The 21351-nt window shown below is 31.1% G+C and overlaps 1 protein-coding gene across 3 annotated transcripts in view; it reads left to right on the top strand.

Moving 5' to 3' along the window:
• LOC142327908 (uncharacterized) overlaps nucleotides 1–21351 on the top strand; it is a 109501-nt gene that overhangs the window by 5820 nt on the left and 82330 nt on the right. Inside the window, exons 3-5 of one of the 3 annotated variants that reach the window (XM_075371274.1) lie at nucleotides 164–280; nucleotides 2745–2861; nucleotides 5675–6820. In XM_075371274.1, coding sequence (XP_075227389.1) covers nucleotides 164–280; nucleotides 2745–2861; nucleotides 5675–6478 — 1038 coding nt within the window. In that variant the 3' untranslated portion in view covers nucleotides 6479–6820. Of the gene's footprint in view, nucleotides 1–163; nucleotides 281–2744; nucleotides 2862–5674; nucleotides 6821–21351 lie in introns of those variants that run through there. The other 2 variants (XM_075371272.1, XM_075371275.1) reach the window with 2 other exon arrangements.

The following is a 21351-nucleotide window of genomic DNA, read 5'->3' as shown; positions in this document are numbered from 1 at the left end:
AGGGTACAAAAAGTGGGAATCTGTTCTAACCCAGAACATGTCTTAAATTATCTGTGCATTATATTTAGCTTCTAGCTCTTAATTTCATCAAATGTTATTTTATAGTAATCTTCATTAACCATGCTAATTCTAAGTCCACTTATTATTCTGTATTTTGTTGTAGAGTGTGGATGCACCATCTGGTAATTCATTTTTGGATGAAGATCCATTATCCTTCACCATTAAAAAAGAAATCAAGGAGGAAACAGAGCAAACAGAATATTTGTTTGAATCTAAACAAGTAAGCCTTTTTCTATTTTAACTTAAGTTAAAAATGTAAAACCTTGGAGTAGAGCAGACAGAATATTTGTTTGTACTTGTTGCCACAACAGATGATGAATGACATGTTCATATATATATATATATATATATATATATATATATACGATGAACTAAACGTGTTTTATATTTTAACTTGGCTTAAGTGAAAAATGTAAAACCTTGTAGTAATTCTAAACTTTTGTATCCCAGTAGATGTTTTTTATTTACTCTATAATGGGCTACAGAATGTTAAGCATTCTTGTTTAACATTAGATATTTTGACTAAAACTGTAAAAAGATTGTTTTTCAGCTACTAGATTCTGTTCAGCATTGCAGTACATAAATGCAGGTCCTGTTAAACTTATGAGACTTTTCCTCCTTTCAATCTGATTATTTAACGTAATTTCTCTGCTTAATACTCCTGTAAAACTTGATAGGTTGGTTGGTACATAAACATAGATCAAGAGTAGGAGAAACCTACTGTCACCTGTTAAGTCCAGATAGACCGATGGTGAATACAATCCTATGGTTATAGTTTTTTAATTGACGTCCACATTGTAGAACTATCTTTTTTCCTTTATAGTAAAGGATGTGTTAAATCTATTTTCTCTAAAATCTATTTGAAGTTTCAATTTAATTATTAGTAAATAATTAAATTAAAATCCTCTAAAAGTATTTACTTGCATTTGTACACTGTCAAAATAGATACCTTCATGCTATTTGCCTTTTTGACATATAATAAATAATTATTGTCAGCTGGTGTTGGTTAGATATTAAGCTTACGTTTTTCAGTTTTTACAGAGTGAAAGAAGTGTGTATTATTTATGTCGTGTAAGTATGTTAATAAAACTAATAATGTAGTAATGAGTATAATAACATATTAATCACTGAATCATATTTGTAGCCGAGTAGTAAGGAAACCATAATTTTTTTTTATGAAATAATGGAACATCAACTGGATCCAAGTCAAACCCAGCTACTAGGAAATGGAAGAATGATCTTAAACAACAGTCAGATTCAGAGTAATTCTGAAGATAAAATAATTTGATGTATTCTCAAACAACTTTAGTAAAAAAATTAAACACATTTATAGAAATAGGCAGTTTTCCATATGCTTGCGTTTTTGAATGGGAATCATATCTTAAGAATAAATTACATTTTTAAATAAAATTTGGTTTACTACGTTCTTATGCACTTTCTATAAAGGTGAATGTACAAAAAATGGCTTTCATAATGGTTTCTGTGAAGCAGATAATATATCTGCAGTACGGCGTTACCAGATGCAGCTTAATAAATTTAAATGTTTAATTAAATGCATGTTTCTCTGGAATCTTCATACCTAACATCTATAATCTGTTTTTAAGGCTTGATAATGACAAATGAGAAGCAGCACTATTACAGGTCTTCACAAGACGTTACAATGTCATATTTAATGAACATAGAAAGAAAAGTGTCAGTGAAACTTGCAAGGTGAGTGGTATGCCTATGATATAAACCTTGCATATTATTGACATCTTATGTCATATGCTAATTGCTTGGTGGTTACTCTTGCATTTGTCAATGGTTATGTGAGGACATTATAAACTATGATCAGGTTTGGCACCCCTTTTGACTTATGGACTTGTAATAATTCTTGGAAGACTGATTTTATGTTAACTGGCATCTTATTTTTTGACTATTGTTTCTCATCTGTAAATCTTTTGATTCTATAACAATTAAGGTTTCTTCTATTTTACAACTATTAATTGTCTTGCAATAATACTTACACAGTGTAACAATCCTTGTTTATTTAAAGCATATAAGGCTATATAAACCAATCAAAACGTTTCTTTTGCAAAAAATTGTATCTTTTTCGGTAATAACCAACAATGAATCACCTTTCACTATTGTTTCCTGCACTATATATATATTTTTTGAACATTTAGAAACGCAGTGGTCTATTCGTTGTCCTGTAAAACTATGGTTCTCTTATGGTGTTTGTTATAAACATAGTATTAATTGTCTTGCAATAATACTTACACAGTGTAACAATCCTTGTTTATTTATAGCATATAAGGCTATATAAACCAATCAAAACGTTTCTTTTGCAAAAAATTGGATCTTTTTCGGTAATAAACAACAATGAATCACCTTTCACTATTGTTTCCTGCACTATATATATATTTTTTGAACATTTAGAAATGCAGTGGTCTATTCGTTGTCCTGTAAAACTATGGTTCTCTTATGGTGTTTGTTATAAACATAGTATGGTGTTTTATAGTATGTAATAAAACATATAACAAACTGGTTGATGCTTTGAAATCTGTTCTAACCCAGAACATATCTTAAATTATCTGTGTATTATATTTAGCTTCAAGCTCTTAATTTCATCAAATGTTATTTTATAGTAATCTTCATTAACCATGCTGATTGAAGTCCACTCATTATTCTGTATTTTGTTGTAGAGTGTGGATGCACCAACTGGTAATTCATTTTTGGATGAAGATCCATTATCCTTCACCATTAAAAAAGAAATCAAGGATGAAAAAGAGCAAACAGAATATTTGTTTGAATCTAAACAAGTAAGCTTTCTTCTATGTTAACTTAAGTTAAAAATGTAAAACCTTGGAGTAGAGCAGACAGAATATTTGTTTGTACTTGTTGCCACAACAGATGATGAACTAACAGTATCTAAACATGTTTTATATTTTAACTTGACTTAAGTGAAAAATTTACATTTTTCACTTAAGTCAAGGTTATACAACATAAGGTTTTACAACCTTATTGTAGGAATTCTAAACTTTTGTATCCCAGTATGTTTTTTATTTACTCTATAATGGGATACAGAATGTTAAGCATTCTTGTTTAACATTAGTTATTTTGACTAAAACTGTAAAAAGAGTGATTAAAACAGTATGCAGAGGGTTATAGCAGACCTGACATGAGTTACAACTCACTCCTAAATCCCATGGCTTTTAAAAAACAAAATAAACATTCCACGACAGGTTTCATAAAAGATTTCTTGTTGCCTTCTTTATAGAACCAAAATGTACTGTTGTCACCAAACCTAGTGACATGCAGCTGATTGAGTCTTGCAAGTCTCACAACAGACGTTATCTATTATGGTTATTGAAACATCCATAAAACACAGATGAATAAATGTAAAAAATACTATACTTCTTAATACGATTCCTGTTGGTCTTTGATAAGAACCATGAGAGGCTACATTTCCAGGATCTATTCTTCATGTATTTTAGTGTGTTATGTATGAGGTTTCTACGGGTTCCTAGGAACTTTTAATGTGATTTTATGCAGTTTCTTTGGAGGGTTTTCAGTACTCTCTTGTTCTGAAACATTCATAGTAATGTAATTTAATGTACACGACAAGATGATTTATGTAATAAATATTAATATTGCATAAATTATTTTGTTACCTCCCTTTCGCTGGGATTTTTCAGTATTTATTGGTTTGAATCATTTTGTGGTGGATATTAAATTATGTTATGCATTAATTACATTATGATAAAATGATTATACAAGAGTAATATAATTATTGCAATTAATTAATGTAAATCTGAAAATCAGTGGAATATAAGAAATGTATGCATTAGCATTTGAAATCATGAAGAATATAGTACTCCTGGTGGTAATGCTGTGGAACCAACTGTTACAGAACCACAGCTGAAAGGAGAAAAACTGAAAAAAAAACAGACTCCCGGTTAACACTAACTGGTGGTGAAATTTTCACCCAAAATTAGTGAAAACAATGCTCCCAGAATGGGAACCAACACTTAAGCAGAATTGAATATAATATAATCATAATTTTCCACTACATTTTCTATATTGATTAATCATGGTTCTATTTATCAGGAAATATGTACAACAGAACATGTTTATTTTCTGCCAACAATTTAACCACAAATTTAAATTAAACTGTCATTTAAATATGTATTAAATTCTCTGTGAAAGGAAACTCTAAGAAGATTCCATTGTTTTAAGAAAGCTGCTCTATATTTTCAAAAAGGTCTTGTTTTATTTTGCTAAAAAGATAGTGACATCACATAAGAATTGCAAAATATCATTCCATTTGTTTTCTATTCTTGTTGAATTTCCTAATGAACAGAATCAATTCTTTTAGTGTGCATTAGTGTTGCCCCTAACAGTTTTCCATTCTGTTTTCACCAATTTTGTTACACCTTTCACTGTTGATGACAAGAAGACTGCACATCTAAATTTAATGCAGGATCCCAAAATTAGATCCTGTATTAAATTTAGTGTTGAAACCATTTACAGCATTGAATTCACTTACCACAGTCTGTGGCCAATAATTTTGGAATTTCTTTCATTTTATATGGGATGAGACTGAGCTTTTTTCTGAACAGAAAAGACAACTGCTTTGTGTGCAGTTGTCTTTTCTGTTCAGCTAACTTTTGTATGGACTTGTTGGGTCTTCATCTCTTAGCAGCTTATATTTCTTACAGTTTTTCTTCATTGAATATTGATGGTCTACACTCATCACTCGTTTACTGATCCCATCTCCGTGAAGTCTTCAATTAGTCTCTTACATTATATCGATTAGGAACCTGTGTATCTGGAAATCTAATAGAATACTAGTCTTTCACTGCCTGTGTATACTTTCCATGCTTATGAAAGATGTATTGAATTAGAAATATTTGCTGTTCTAAAGTTCATTCTGTTATTCTGTGTGCACATGGAAAGAGACAGCCTCAATTGTTCAAAGACAACACAGTGACACCAAGGAATCGCAACTTCTTGGTACATTATTCTTTATATGTTGAGGCACATCTTGTCACAACATCCTGATTGCCTCACAGAAGGTAACTGCACACAATACAGGATTACCAACCTTTGTAGAAAACATTGGTGCACAGAATAAAATCCTCAACATATAATCGTGGTTTATATATTTTCGAATGCACTGGATTATGAACTTGCACTCAGACTAGTGCAAGACTAGTGAATGATACATTTACATCATGTTAGATGGTAGCAATGACAATTACTATGAAACACAATCTTCAATTCAGAGATTGGTTTGCCCTAATAACCAGTTTTAGAAATCACTAACAGTAAAATTTACAGAATTTGCCGAAGAAAAAAATTTCATAATTTGGGAATTGTTTATTTTGTTACTTATTTTTGAAACTCCTTATACTAATGAAACTTGTTTTTGTTGTTTACAAACAAACAAGCAAGTGCAGTACTTGCTGTGACCTAATTTTTATAATTTGGCCTAAATATAAATTGCTGGTGTTTATATTTATCTTCATATTTACTATTACAGTGTAAGTTTTCAATTTGTAATTACCATTATTAAAATAACAAAGTTTTCAGATAGATTTTTAACTTAACACAGTTAGTTAATTTTTTTTAGGATCTTGGTGAAGAAGCTGTCGATGATGAGGAGAATAGAAGTATTGAAAGTAGTTTACAGACAGCAAAATGTGTGGTTTGCAATAAATTAAAATATAACTGTATATGTGATAATTTCATCTGTAAAAAAAAAGATGATTTCAACAGTTCTTTTAAAGAAAAACACTTGCAGATTACAGGAAAAACAATTAAAGAAAGGATCGTCACATCTTCTCATCTTCCTATTCACATATGTGTTTTTTGTCAGGAGTCTTTCACTCAGAGATCTGATTTAGAGTCACACTTATGTATTCGTTTAAAACAAAAAGCATGTAATTTTGGTGAAAAATCTTTTAGTACGCAATCTGATTTAAATACTCACCTCTCTATTCACACAGGTGAGAACAAATTCACTTGTAATATTTGTCAAAAGAGCTTTATGCATAAATATTATTTTAAAATGCATCTCTCTATTCACGCTGGTCAGAAGAAATTCATTTGTAATATTTGTCAAAAAACCTTTATGCGTAACTACACTTTAAAAATTCATCTCTCTATTCATACTGGTGAGAGGAAATTCACATGTAATTTTTGTCAAAAAACCTTTCGTCAAAACAGTGTATTAAAATCGCATCTCGCTATTCATACTGGTGAGAAAAAATTCAAATGTAATATTTGTCAAAAGACTTTTAAATGGAGACGAAGTTTACATACTCACCTCTCTATTCACACTGGTGAGAAGAAATTCACATGTAATTTTTGTCAAAAAACTTTTAGACTAAACTCTAAGTTAAAAACACATCTTCTTTCTATTCACCCCTGGTGAGAAAAAATTCTCATGAAATTTTTGTGAATAAGTGGTTTAGTAACCGCGGGAATTTAAAATCACATCTGTCTGTTCATACTGAAGTGAAGAAGAAATCCACATGTAATTTTTGTAAAATACCTTTATGTATAGCTCTACTTTAAAAACACATGTCTCTGTTCATACTGGTAAGAAAAAATTCATTTGTAATTTTTGTCAATAAACGTTTCATCAGAACTGTGATTTAAAATCACTTCTCACTATGTATATTGGTGAGAAAAAATTCATATGTAATTTAGGTAAAAAACTTTTACTCAAAGCCATAATTTAAAAAGTCATTTCTCTAATCATACTGATGAGAAAAAAATTACATGCAATGAATATCTATATTCATAATCGTTAAAAAAAATTGTTATGCAGTTTTTGTCAGAAGTCTATCAAAAGAAGTAATAAATTAAAAAAACCATCTCCATTCATACCAAGAAGATCATCTTTGCAGAGTAATCGATTAATAATTTAAACATTTCATTTTAATTTTTTTTAATTGTTTTTTTTAAAAACAAATATGCTCATCAATATTTATACTGAAGGTTGAAAAACATGCCTATTGTTAGATTTCTATTTTCAGTGATTTGTTACCTGGAGTTATAGTTATAGTTATGATACCAAAGAAAGCAGGGGCAGATAAATGTGAAGAATACAGAACAATTAGTTTAACTAGTCATGCATCAAAAATCTTAACTAGAATTCTATACAGAAGAATTGAGAGGAGAGTGGAAGAAGTGTTAGGAGAAGACCAATTTGGTTTCAGGAAAAGTATAGGGACAAGGGAAGCAATTTTAGGCCTCAGATTAATAGTAGAAGGAAGATTAAAGAAAAACAAACCAACATACTTGGCGTTTATAGACCTAGAAAAGGCTTTCGATAACGTAGACTGGAATAAAATGTTCAGCATTTTAAAAAAATTAGGGTTCAAATACAGAGATAGAAGAACAATTGCTAACATGTACAGGAACCAAACAGCAACAATAACAATTGAAGAACATAAGAAAGAAGCCCTAATAAGAAAGGGAGTCCGACAAGGATGTTCCGTATCTCTGTTACTTTTTAATCTTTACATGGAACTAGCAGTTAATGATATTAAAGAACAATTTAGATTCGGAGTAACAGTACAAGGTGAAAAGATAAAGATGCTACGATTTGCTGATGATATAGTAATTCTAGCCGAGAGTAAAAAGGATTTAGAAGAAACAATGAACGGCATAGATGAAGTCCTACGCAAGAACTATCGCATGAAAATAAACAAGAACAAAACAAAAGTAATGAAATGTAGTAGAAATAACAAAGATGGACCACTGAATGTGAAAATAGGAGGAGAAAAGATTATGGAGGTAGAAGAATTTTGTTATTTGGGAAGTAGAATTACTAAAGATGGACGAAGCAGGAGCGATATAAAATGCCGAATAGCACAAGCTAAACGAGCCTTCAGTAAGAAATATAATTTGTTTACATCAAAAATTAATTTAAATGTCAGGAAAAGATTTTTGAAAGTGTATGTTTGGAGTGTCGCTTTATATGGAATTGAAACTTGGACAATCGGAGTATCTGAGAAGAAAAGATTAGAAGCTTTTGAAATGTGGTGCTATAGGAGAATGTTAAAAATCAGATGGGTGGATAAAGTGACAAATGAAGAGGTATTGCGGCAAATAGATGAAGAAAGAAGCATTTGGAAAAATATAGTTAAAAGAAGAGACAGACTTATAGGCCACATAGTAAGGCATCCTGTAATAGTCGCTTTAATATTGGAAGGACAGGTAGAAGGGAAAAATTGTGTAGGCAGGCCACGTTTGGAGTATGTAAAACAAATTGTTGGGGATGTAGGATGTAGAGGGTATACTGAAATGAAACGACTAGCACTAGATAGGGAATCTTGGAGAGCTGCATCAAACCAGTCAAATGACTGAAGACATAAAAAAAAAAAAAGTTACCTGGAGAACTAAACAAATAATTTTTTTTATTGTATTTTGTACATATTTTTTATGTTTTGTAGTTATAAACCTCTAGTTATAAAAGATCTCACAAAAGTCCTGTCTATTTAAATATATATATTAAATTTGATGTTTTCAACAAATGCTTTCAAAAATTAATGTTTACTTAAATAAAATATGTACAGCAGAATACTTATCAATGAAATAAATGTGGATTTTTATAATAGAATTATAAGATGAATTGGTAAAAGTATTTGTGCTAATGAAGCCTTATACAGAGAAATTATGATTTGACACACCATGTAAGTATCTTTACCACTTTGAATTCTAGAAAGATCATTTGTTGCTTGGGGTTGAACAACTTGAATTTTAATACCAGGTAACAGAAGAATTTGAATTTTACTAGTAGTAATCAACATTCATTAGAGACTACTATATTACTTTAAATGATTGAAAAAGTTCCATTATGTAAACTTGTGAAGAAGTATTAGGCTGCAGTCATTGTCATTACCTACTTTTATATATATAGTTGATAGTAAACAAGCAGTGAAATTTCCAAGTGTTTTATTTGTTAACAAACAAAATGATGATGATGTATAATAAACATTGTAGAACAATGTTCACAACCATCAGTAAGTGTATAGTATTCTGAAAGATTCATGGTTTATGTCACATACTTTACAAATTTATTTACACATTTTTTTTGTTTATGTCAATTTAACATCTCAGCTGTGTTTACAATCTGCGAATATTAGTATGTTATGGCCATTTGAGGAGACCCTCATGTGATTGAGATGTTAATCTTTTGAAATAGCAAATCATGACTTAATTTTTTGAAAGTTCATGTACATCAGTGAAGTTGTTAAAGTTGTGTCATACTCATAAATCAGATACTATTAAATCAGATTAAACTTCCAATAAAAACAAATAACAATATTGAAATAAGCCGTCCAAACCCTATGCATAATGAAATAACAATATATAAAAATATCTGATGAAAGAAAGTATTGGACTCAGGTGCTGTACAGCTTGTGCTACCTTCATTCACTATGATGTGCTGTTGTGAAAAAAAAAAAACAAATGCTAAGTAGTAATGCATACATACACATAAATAATTTTTAGTTTCCTAACTAGGAAACTCAGTTTGAAAAAGTTATACACACACTCTTGTTTCAGAGTCTTTTGTATACTTAACATTCTTTAAATAAACAAGGAATATTTTGTTAACCACATATCACTGCAATGCAATTAATAGTGGTCAAATAGAAGAAAAGTTAATTCTTACAGAATCAAAACAGTAGATTCCAGTTACATGAAATCAAGCCTTCTATGGACTATCAGAAGTTGTGACTCAGAAGGAGTGTCCTTACCTGACCCTAGTTATAACTTACTCTCGGGGTGCTCCGATGATGATTGGGGACCCTCAGGTGTGTGAGGGGGGATGCGGTGGTTTGCTGGACCCACGCAATGCGGGTTCAGCTACCTAGAGTAGGACAGGGAAGGACAGCCCACTTGTTGAAGGATGCAGTGGTCGTCCAGAAGGAATGGCTACTGCATCTTGATGAAGCTTGTGGGACCCCAATGGAAGCCCTAGGTGAGGGCAAGGCAGGGGGGTAGATGACTGCCACGACACCCTGAAGTGATTGTGTTAAAGCTTAATGGCGAAGACTGGTCACTTCGGGGGTGTTAAAAAAAGGATTGAAAAAAAAAGTTATAACTTACTCACACAAACATCTCAGATTGTAAAATGCCAGGGTACATACATACATATATACATAAACTGGGTGTTGGCTATATTTTTTCGGATTCTACTTGTAAAACTAAACAAAAATATCCTTAGCGAAAATGGCAATTTCTCCTTCGTTCTCCCCTGACCACCAACCAATTAAGTCCTGAATTTTTGCTAATTTTAAAACTTATTACAGACACTTAGAAAATATTAATGTAATTCCTCTACCCGAACTTTGAGATATAAATTTTTATATAAAAATAACTAAATGGCAGATAGAGGGAGAATGAAGAAGAAATTGCCATTTTTCCTAAGGATTTTTTTATTTAGTTTTACAAGTAGAATCCGGAAAAGTATAGCCAACCCACCATTTTAGAAACACTCTGTATATGAATGTATATATGTGTATAATACACACACACATATACGACCATTCCTATCAGGGCTTCGCCTGGGCTATATGTATTCTTACTTTTCCCTTCATGGTCAGAGGATGTTTAGCAGTCGGGGCTCGCTTCGCTCATCTTTCCGGATTAGCTTGGGGGTTCTTAATAAGAACCTCCAACCTAATGGATAATGGACCTCCTTGTGCTCATTAAACTCATGTTTGTTGGATTAATAATCTTAAAGATTGATTCAATAGCGACAGCAAAAGACAGAAATTTTTTTATTAAGGTTTTATTTACAATCATTTTTTACAAATCCAAAAATACTATAAGTAGATGGAATAACTATGAAATTGAAATTAAAAGAGACAGTTTCCAGTGAACTACTCAAGAACACAATTCTACATGCAAGAGGAATATGAAATACAAAACTGACATTAAAGAAAAATAAATTTGATAAGACAAAAAAAAATATTTTATGCAAATTTGAAAGTAAGACAAGCAGAATAATGATGTCATACATTATCCCCTGTGTCCAAAACATGCCACTATTTTAACCAGCTAATATCGTTACTATTATCTAGCAGGTTCACAGCAAGGTGAACCTGCCTGTTCATAGTTGAACAACATAGCCGAACTGTGGCACATTTGTTTTATTTCAGAGTAGTTTGTTTTGGAACCGCTGAATAATTTTGATGTTGCTCTTGCTTGTTGTTCCACTTAGTTGAATACCATAGGTGCAGATTGGTTTTCAAATTACACTGTTGAGTAGAATTTTAACTATGACCCGTCTTCCAAATAACCAGTACATGTGAAAAAAATATTAAACATGTGTACTGGTTGATTGAGTTAGCTTGATATTCAGCATGTTCCATTTATCATGGTTGTGATGTTTCCACAATAAAATTGTAGACCCAGATGTCTTACATTGTCATTATGGGAAATAACATCATTGTCCAGATTGACTGGAGGGCATGTATTTCTTATCATTGTAAATGTGACATGATAGGACTTCACTGGATTGACTATAATTTTCCACATAGTCAGCCATTGATAACAACTTCAACTGCACTTTATTTAAAGCTACAGTTGTGTCATTGTCAGCTGCTAGGATTGACGTGTCGTCTGCAAATGTAGCAATCATAACATTACTGGAGGATAATAAATCTGCTGTGTAGATTGAGTATAGAATTGGTACCAGTACAGAGCTTTGTGGAACATCATACTTGATATCCAAAAGTTTAGATAATTCATTATGATTGATCTGAAAAAATCCAATCTGATAAATAATTTTGTAGGATTAGAATTAGGAATTATCAGAAGAGGATTATCTAAAAAAAAAAAAAAAAAAATTATCTAAAAAATTTCAGTTTCATCATCCCTCCTTATATTATGAGGCTGGAATACTGTACTTAGATGTTCAGCAAATACATCAGCCTTTTCATTATTACTTCTGGCCCAAACACTATTTGAGGCTTATATGCATTGTAGACATGACAGTAAGATGGGATTTGTCTATGCAGCTTTTAAGTTTTCTACCTCTACTGGCTATTAGTTGAGAACCCCAGTGTAAGTGCTTTGCATTCCAGTCACCCCTGCGATAAATCAGGATCTAAGCATTTTTGAAAAATAAGAAAATAGATCACAGGATTGTGGTGTGGAGGACAGTAAAAACACAATCTGAGAGGTCCATGCCAGTCGTTACTTGTGACGACGTAATCTGTGCTGAATGAGGGTAATTGAAAATGCTTAATAGTGTTTTTTTACAAGAATAATGGTGCCCTCATTTACCCTATCATCTGGATGGTTGGTATCATAAAGAGAATAATTTTTAAGTTTAAAAAAGTTTTGATCTGGTTGTGGCTGTGATTTTGATTGATTCCAAAGCTGTGGATTTGGACGTGAATGTCTTCATTGTATTTTCTTTTCGGTACATGCATTTAGATGACCAGAGCAAGTAATGTTTTGACAAGCATTTTATTCCAATCCAGTGTAGAATATACTGATGAAAATACAAAATGAATAATACTCTAATTTTCATGTCTCCTGAAATATAAGAGTATCTTAGATAAGTCATATTTAATGAAATGCTTAGATGCAGGTTAGATTTACTAGGTTAGATTTACATCTTTTCTTAAGTCAATAATCAGCTTTCATAGAATTACCTTCCTCTTACTTTAAATGCTTAGGAAACCCCTTTCTTATACTGTACAATAATTAAATTTTTTTAACTTTTTGCATTTATTCTGTATTTTTTAATGTTTTTGTAAAAAGATTTAAACGTGTTAAGTTAAAAATAAATTTTTATTCATTATTATAAAAATTATTGTTAAGTTTAATTTTATGTAAAATTAATATTAAATTTTAATTTAATTTATTCATTTTTATTGTACAAGTCTATTGAGATAGTTTTTATGGGAGTCTGTACAATTTGAATTTTTGTTATAGAAAGATTTAAACTGTTCTTGAAAAACAGTTTGCACATAGCTGCAAATGTTAATTGCTGCTGGTCTAGCCCTACAAAATATAATGGTCCGCGGAGGGTTTGGGGGGGTCTGGTGGAGTGTGGCCAAACACGCTTTCTTCCAGCTGTCCTTGCAGTACATGGAGTCTCACCTGAAAAAGAAATGACAAAAAACAACACCAGAAAACACGTATAAACCCCCCACAACCTAACCTAATAAAAGCCTAAACCCCCACTACTAAAAATGTTATCATTTTCATAGATACTCCCACCACCATCCAATGATAACATTAAATTATAACCTAAACAAAACAAATTTGTAGTACGTGAAGAACATAAATATGAAAAAATATTTAGAGATATTAAAAATAGTAATATCTTGAAATGGGAAAGGATTTATAACAATACGAAGAAGCTATTTACTTTATATATATATATATATATATATATATATATATATATAGGGCAAAGTTTTGAAAAAAAATACTGATAATATTAGATTTTCATTTTATGAAAATATAATATTTTTACGTATTTTTTATTTTCTACTTTTTAATGCTGAGCTGTCAGCAGAGGACGGTGGCATCCTCGTTCTCCATAGTTGTCTGCTTGTGATTATTTCTTTTCCCCACAATGTTGATGAACTAAAGGTGAACATTTAACGGGAAATCAACACAATTGACAACAACGTTTTGCATCAGACCACTCTAATATGATCAGTCGAGCATAAAAGTACAGCGATGCCCAGGGTGGTCATTTTGAACATCTTTTGTAACAATACGGTAAATAAAAACGTATCATTCATAAAATTTCATTCCAAAATAACCTACCGATTCTACAGTGGTTACGTTGTGGGTTCGGTTTTATGTTGCTCACCTGAATAACAAATATACACCTCGCTACCACGAGACATGTACTAACGAATCGGGATTTTCCGCTAGTGATCGGTACATTCCCCCTTGCTAAGCTAAGGGGGACGCGCACCAGATAAACATACAAATGCCGTTTAGTAGGCTAGGATACATCCCAACCCCGTACGGGAAGACACCCTCCTCGTTCCTTGCCCTGTTGGGGTTTAACGGGAAGAGTAGGATACAATTACAACAGTAGTCTTGTGCTATATTTGACAATTAAAGATGTGTTAATACATCTCATAACAAATATGAAAAATACAAGCCACTGCAAGATTGAAAATTGATCGCAAGACAATCTCTGATAATTTGGGAACTCTCTTGGGTGTAAAAAGACGTTACAGAACTTTTACATACTAACTTAAATATGAAGGAAAACACAAACAATTGTCTAATTAAAGGATGTGTACAAAATTTGTACAGCATAATTTTTTGCGAATGTTGGAGGGTGATATAGATAGTGTACCGCACATTTCAATTCATGTAAATGCGGTACGGCGGATCGTTTTGTGTCCGTAACTAAAACTTCATACATAGTTTCTGTTTCTACCACCAGGGTTCCTTTTTTTCAGAAATCTGTTCGTTTAAATCTGATAATAATGTTAGGTTAGCGTAGTGCATTTGCATAGATTAGTAAGTATCTGTAAATATTACAGGATTTTCTATTAATTTCTAGGTAAGTAATCTGATATACTTTTAACGATATGTTATTGTTATAATCTTTTCTAGAAATAGTCAAAAAGATTACATTTTCTGTAAAATTACATCATTCAAAATATGAAACACCATAACTCGTACATCATTATTTCTACATAGACTTTTTCAGACGCCAAATAAAAATAACAGTAATAATCAGAAAAACGAATATTTATCAGTTCTGATAAACCTACTAGTTCGGCTGTATTAATTTCATCATCGAGGGTTCTCATGTTATTTCAGTTAACATCATTTATTTATTTTTACTAGCTCTGGATTCTCCAGTGAAACCATATAGCAATCTATTGGAAGAGTTTTGTTGCCAATAAACTCTTTAAATGCTAAGTAGCTTTATAAAGGTGGCATGAATTTTTTATTTGCTATATGGCCTATACAGTTTGAGTTTTTTTTATACATTATTGTATTCACTAGACAAAAGTAATTAGTTTCATTTATATATATATATATATATATACACACAATGCTATTAATAAAGGAAGTTAATCGTTTACAAGGGAAGAAGAGGCTTGCTTCATTAGTGCCAGAGGGAAGAATTTATTTAATACTGGTACAGTATTCTATTCCCCATTTTAATGTTAACCATTGTAAATTTCTCTCAATAAATTAGTAATAGTTTAAATTACCTGTATTTTAATCCGATTCAGTTTTGGATGAAAAGTGTATGGTAATCTTAAAGCTGAATGATCCCTAAATTTTGAAAACTTTATCTAATTTATAGTCAGTCCCTTAAATCTATTGTTTGTTTGTCTCAGTTTCATTGTTTCTTATATTTTATTACACTATACAACTTCAACAATAGTCTTGTGCTATCTTTGATAATGAAAGGCATATTTAAAAATACCAATTGTTACAATACAAAAAGTGTGAAGTAATTATACGATTTTTAAGGAAACATACTTATGTTTATCAGTGAAGTAAAAATGTTGGCCATGTTTATGAGAAAAGTAAAGGTGGTTTTCGGTTGTAAAATGCAAGATTTTTTCTTTTCAATTAACATTTGTATTTTTAATTATAACCATATATTCATAAGACAATGCTTTTTGCACAAAGAATAGATCATTTAAAACAATAATTCATAATGGAAGAACATACATATGTAACAGTTAATTTCTGCTAAAGAATGGTTTATGTTAAACAGAATTTCAATCTCATATTCCCATGCACAAGCTTCAAAGCTTATATGGTTAATTAATGAACCAAAAAAAAAAATGAATAAATAGAATACATTAGGGTTTTTAAGCTAAATTTTTCTTTGTATTGTTTAAATATAACCTACTATTTTCTCATTGTAATTTTTATTCTTTTTATTATGTCCTCACACCATAAATGAATGTAATTTTTATTTTAAAATTATTATTTTTTTTTAATTTTGAGATAATGCAAGTAATCACATGGTATTAGAATGTGTTGGTTACAAGTTCTATCTGTAGAAGATAGCATGACACTTCAAAGTTATTGGGAGTGTAAATAAAAAAAAAGTGAACAAATTTTATTTTAAAAGTAACATAATATAAATTAGGTAAGAACATTATCATAACTGATCTAAAGAGTTATAATTTTGTAAGGGTAAACCTAAATTTCAAACATAAAGTATGTCATTTTGAATTTTCTAAAATAGTACTACTCTATAAAAGTTTGAGCTACTTGTTGCTTTTGTGTAGCAGATCCTGAGCATAGTTTTCTTATATTTTAATTTATGTTGATCTCAAATTATGTGATAGGTACATTTAAATAAAGAGGTTAGCCTTACTTTTAGGAAAAATGTTTCATAACTATAACTACATATAATACATTTTTGAATTTATATTATAGTTCTTTCTGAATGAAGTACTTATTTAACACATCGACTATGATGTATTTGTTGGATTTATCATTTAAAAGTTCATGTTCTGTATTGGTGATCTTTATAAATTGGTGCAAGAGTTGGGAGCAGCCTTGTACACTTGAAAGTGATGCAACTTAAGTAAAAAGTAAATTCTAAAACAGTAATCTTCCTTTAATATTATTAATATAAAGAAATGTAAATGAAAATTATGTACTACAATTTTTGTATTAAAATAACAAGATTTAATGTACGCAAGAAAAAACTGTAAAAACACTAGCCAACTATTTCGCATATTTTATATAAGTTTCAGAATTTTTTTAAATACAATTTTTCTTAGTCACTGTTACTATAAATTATAAGCAGTAATTTCAGGTCTTAACTACTGTTAGGACCTTTCAAAAACTTCCTGAGTAAAATTTTTCTACAAAAGAAAGAACATTTAAAAAATTTTTATTTTTATGTTATAGAGAACTGGTTAAAGATAACCCATAAATTAGTTTTGTTATTGTATATAAAATAAAATTGTTAGAATTCTGATTCCATACTAATTTTTTCCAATGGGTAGAACAATGGGAGTCACTGACTTCTTTGGTTCGGACAGTTATTGTGTAAGTAAATATAGTAATGGACATCCTAAAATTTTTACTGATTGGCACAAAGTAGTATATATAATATGATTAGTAATACGTATTTCCAATAAAATATCTTTATTTTATATGATGACAAAATATTTTTATTTTGCCGTCATATGAATTAGTAGTGTATATGCTTGTTTCTATAAGGTACATCCAGAAGTAAAGTACAATTATGCTTTTAAATCTAATCACACCTTTTCTGTAAACAGTTATACAATAACATTATAAAAGAAAGTCATTGAATAAAGTATTTTAACATTGTTTCCATTAATATTAAGACATAAGGGAATAAATTTTCACAGTAATGGAATCAGTAAACATGTATCTGAATGTCCTCTGCATAAGATTAGTGCTATGAAGACCTCAAATTTGGCATAGTTCTATTGATATTGTCATTGTTCAACATTCTGTCATTTAATTTTTATGGAAATCTCACTAGTCTACTGATTAATCTCTGCTGTTTGAACATTTTTTTTATTCAAAGAATGAATTAAACATTTAAAACAACTGTAAACCAGAACGTTTTTGGTAATGAAAATTTGCTACTTTGCGATATTGAATATATTTTGTAGAAATGTTTTTTTTTTTTTTTTTTGTCTTCAGTCATTTGACTGGTTTGATGCAGCTCTCCAAGATTCCCTATCTAGTGCTAGTCGTTTCATTTCAGTATACCCTCTACATCCTACATCCCCAACAATTTGTTTTACTTACTCCAAACGTGGCCTGCCTACACAATTTTTCCCTTCTACCTGTCCTTCCAATATTAAAGCGACTATTCCAGGATGCCTTAGTATGTGGCCTATAAGTCTGTCTCTTCTTTTAACTATATTCTTCCAAATGCTTCTTTCTTCATCTATTTGCCGCAATACCTCTTCATTTGTCACTTTATCCACCCATCTGATTTTTAACATTCTCCTATAGCACCACATTTCAAAAGCTTCTAATCTTTTCTTCTCAGATACTCCGATTGTCCAAGTTTCACTTCCATATAAAGCGACACTCCAAACATACACTTTCAAAAATCTTTTCCTGACATTTAAATTCATTTTTGATGTAAACAAATTATATTTCTTACTGAAGGCTCGTTTAGCTTGTGCTATTCGGCATTTTATATCGCTCCTGCTTCGTCCATCTTTAGTAATTTTACTTCCCAAATAACAAAATTCTTCTACCTCCATAATCTTTTCTCCTCCTATTTTCACATTCAGGGGTCCATCTTTGTTATTTCTACTACATTTCATTACTTTTGTTTTGTTCTTGTTTATTTTCATGCGATAGTTCTTGCGTAGGACTTCATCTATGCCATTCATTGTTTCTTCTAAATCCTTTTTACTCTCGGCTAGAATTACTATATCATCAGCAAATCGTAGCATCTTTATCTTTTCACCTTGTACTGTTACTCCGAATCTAAATTGTTCTTTAATATCATTAACTGCTAGTTCCATGTAAAGATTAAAAAGTAACGGAGATAGGGAACATCCTTGTCGGACTCCCTTTCTTATTAGGGCTTCTTTCTTATGTTCTTCAATTGTTATTGTTGCTGTTTGGTTCCTGTACATGTTAGCAATTGTTCTTCTATCTCTGTATTTGAACCCTAATTTTTTTAAAATGCTGAACATTTTATTCCAATCTACGTTATCGAAAGCCTTTTCTAGGTCTATAAACGCCAAGTATGTTGGTTTGTTTTTCTTTAATCTTCCTTCTACTATTAATCTGAGGCCTAAAATTGCTTCCCTTGTCCCTATACTTTTCCTGAAACCAAATTGGTCTTCTCCTAACACTTCTTCCACTCTCCTCTCAATTCTTCTGTATAAAATTCTAGTTAAGATTTTTGATGCATGACTAGTTAAACTAATTGTTCTGTATTCTTCACATTTATCTGCCCCTGCTTTCTTTGGTATCATAACTATAACACTTTTTTTGAAGTCTGACGGAAATTCCCCTTTTTCATAAATATTACACACCAGTTTGTATAATCTATCAATCGCTTCCTCACCTGCACTGCGCAGTAATTCTACAGGTATTCCGTCTATTCCAGGAGCCTTTCTGCCATTTAAATCTTTTAATGCTCTCTTAAATTCAGATCTCAGTATTGTTTCTCCCATTTCATCCTCCTCAACTTCCTCTTCTTCCTCTATAACACCATTTTCTAATTCATTTCCTCCGTATAACTCTTCAATATATTCCACCCATCTATCGACTTTACCTTTCGTATTATATATTGGTGTACCATCTTTGTTTAACACATTATTAGATTTTAATTTATGTACCCCAAAATTTTCCTTAACTTTCCTGTATGCTCCGTCAATTTTACCAATGTTCATTTCTCTTTCCACTTCTGAACACTTTTCTTTAATCCACTCTTCTTTCGCCAGTTTGCATTTCCTATTTATAGCATTTCTTAATTGCCGATAGTTCCTTTTACTTTCTTCATCATTAGCATTCTTATATTTTCTACGTTCATCCATCAGCTGCAATATATCGTCTGAAACCCAAGGTTTTCTACCAGTTCTCTTTATTCCGCCTAAGTTTGCTTCAGCTGATTTAAGAATTTCCTTTTTAACATTCTCCCATTCTTCTTCTACATTTTCTACCATATCTTTTTTACTCAGACCTCTTGCGATGTCCTCCTCAAAAATCTTCTTTACCTCCTCTTCCTCAAGCTTCTCTAAATTCCACCGATTCATCTGACAACTTTTCTTCAGGTTTTTAAACCCCAATCTACATTTCATTATCACCAAATTATGGTCGCTATCAATGTCTGCTCCAGGGTAAGTTTTGCAGTCAACGAGTTGATTTCTAAATCTTTGCTTAACCATGATATAATCTATCTGATACCTTCCAGTATCGCCTGGCTTTTTCCAAGTGTATATTCTTCTATTATGATTTTTAAATTGGGTGTTGGCAATTACTAAATTATACTTCGTGCAAAATTCTATAAGTCGGTCCCCTCTTTCATTCCTTTTGCCCAGCCCATATTCACCCACTATATTTCCTTCCTTGCCTTTTCCGATGCTTGCATTCCAATCTCCAACTATTATTAAATTTTCATCTCCCTTTACGTGTTTAATTGCTTCATCAATCTCTTCGTATACACACTCTACCTCATCATCATCATGGGCGCTTGTAGGCATATAAACGTTAACAATCGTTGTCGTTTTAGGTTTTGATTTTATCCTTATTACAATGATTCTATCGCTATGCGTTTTGAAATACTCCACTCTCCTCCCTATCTTCTTGTTCATCACGAAACCTACTCCTGCCTGCCCATTATTTGACGCTGAGTTAATTACTCTAAAATCACCTGACCAAAAGTCGCCTTCCTCTTCCCACCGAACCTCACTAATTCCTACTATATCCACATTCACCCTATCCATTTCCCTTTTTAAATTTTCTAGCCTACCAACCTTTTTTAAGCTTCTAACATTCCACGCTCCGACTCGTAGAATGTTATTTTTTAATTTTCTGGTGACCCCTTCCTTAGTAGTCCCCACCCGGAGATCCGAACGGGGGACTATTTAAAGATAGAAGTAGAAAATGAATATAAGAAATGATAGAAGTAGAAATGATAGAAGTAGAAATGTAAAGTGGTGAAATTCAGTTTTCATGATTTTAACTACATCACTTAAAATAATTAGTTTTCATGATCACAATCTCAAAGATGGTGCAGTACAGTTGTACATTAGGTAATTCATTTAAAATTTCCATTCCATTATCTTCCATACAGGTATTGTGTCTTGCGGATTTTCTCAAAATTGACAGAAATTACTTGTGTGATCAGGGGTGGTTGTCCACTGTGGTGATCATACATGGCTTGTGCAGTAGACCTTGATTTTTTTTTTTTATTAAGCTTTCCCACTGCCCAACGAAACATAGAATGTTAAATTGCTTTTTTATTTATTTGATTATAGGCTAATTCATACCTCAAATTAAAATTGTAGTCTTAATAACTAATAGGTAAAAGTAATGAAAGAAAAAACTAATAAAAAGCTTCACGTATGTAGACGGTTGCATAATGAGAAATAATGCAGTTATTTCAGTTGTTACACATGGATTTGGCTGGTGTAACTTTTTATAATCTCACACTATATGTTATGAATTCTGTATTTTTATTCTTTGTAATCTTTCCTTTAAAAATTAATCTTCTCATAATATATGTTATGAATTCTGTATTTTTATTCCTTGTAATCTCTCCTTTGAAAATTGAGTTTCCATACTTATTAAAATAAACTATTGTAG

Source organism: Lycorma delicatula, chromosome 7 (assembly GCF_047948215.1).
Source record: "Lycorma delicatula isolate Av1 chromosome 7, ASM4794821v1, whole genome shotgun sequence".
NCBI classification, from domain to species: Eukaryota; Metazoa; Arthropoda; class Insecta; order Hemiptera; family Fulgoridae; genus Lycorma; species Lycorma delicatula.
This window is presented reverse-complemented; position numbering and strand designations above follow the sequence as displayed.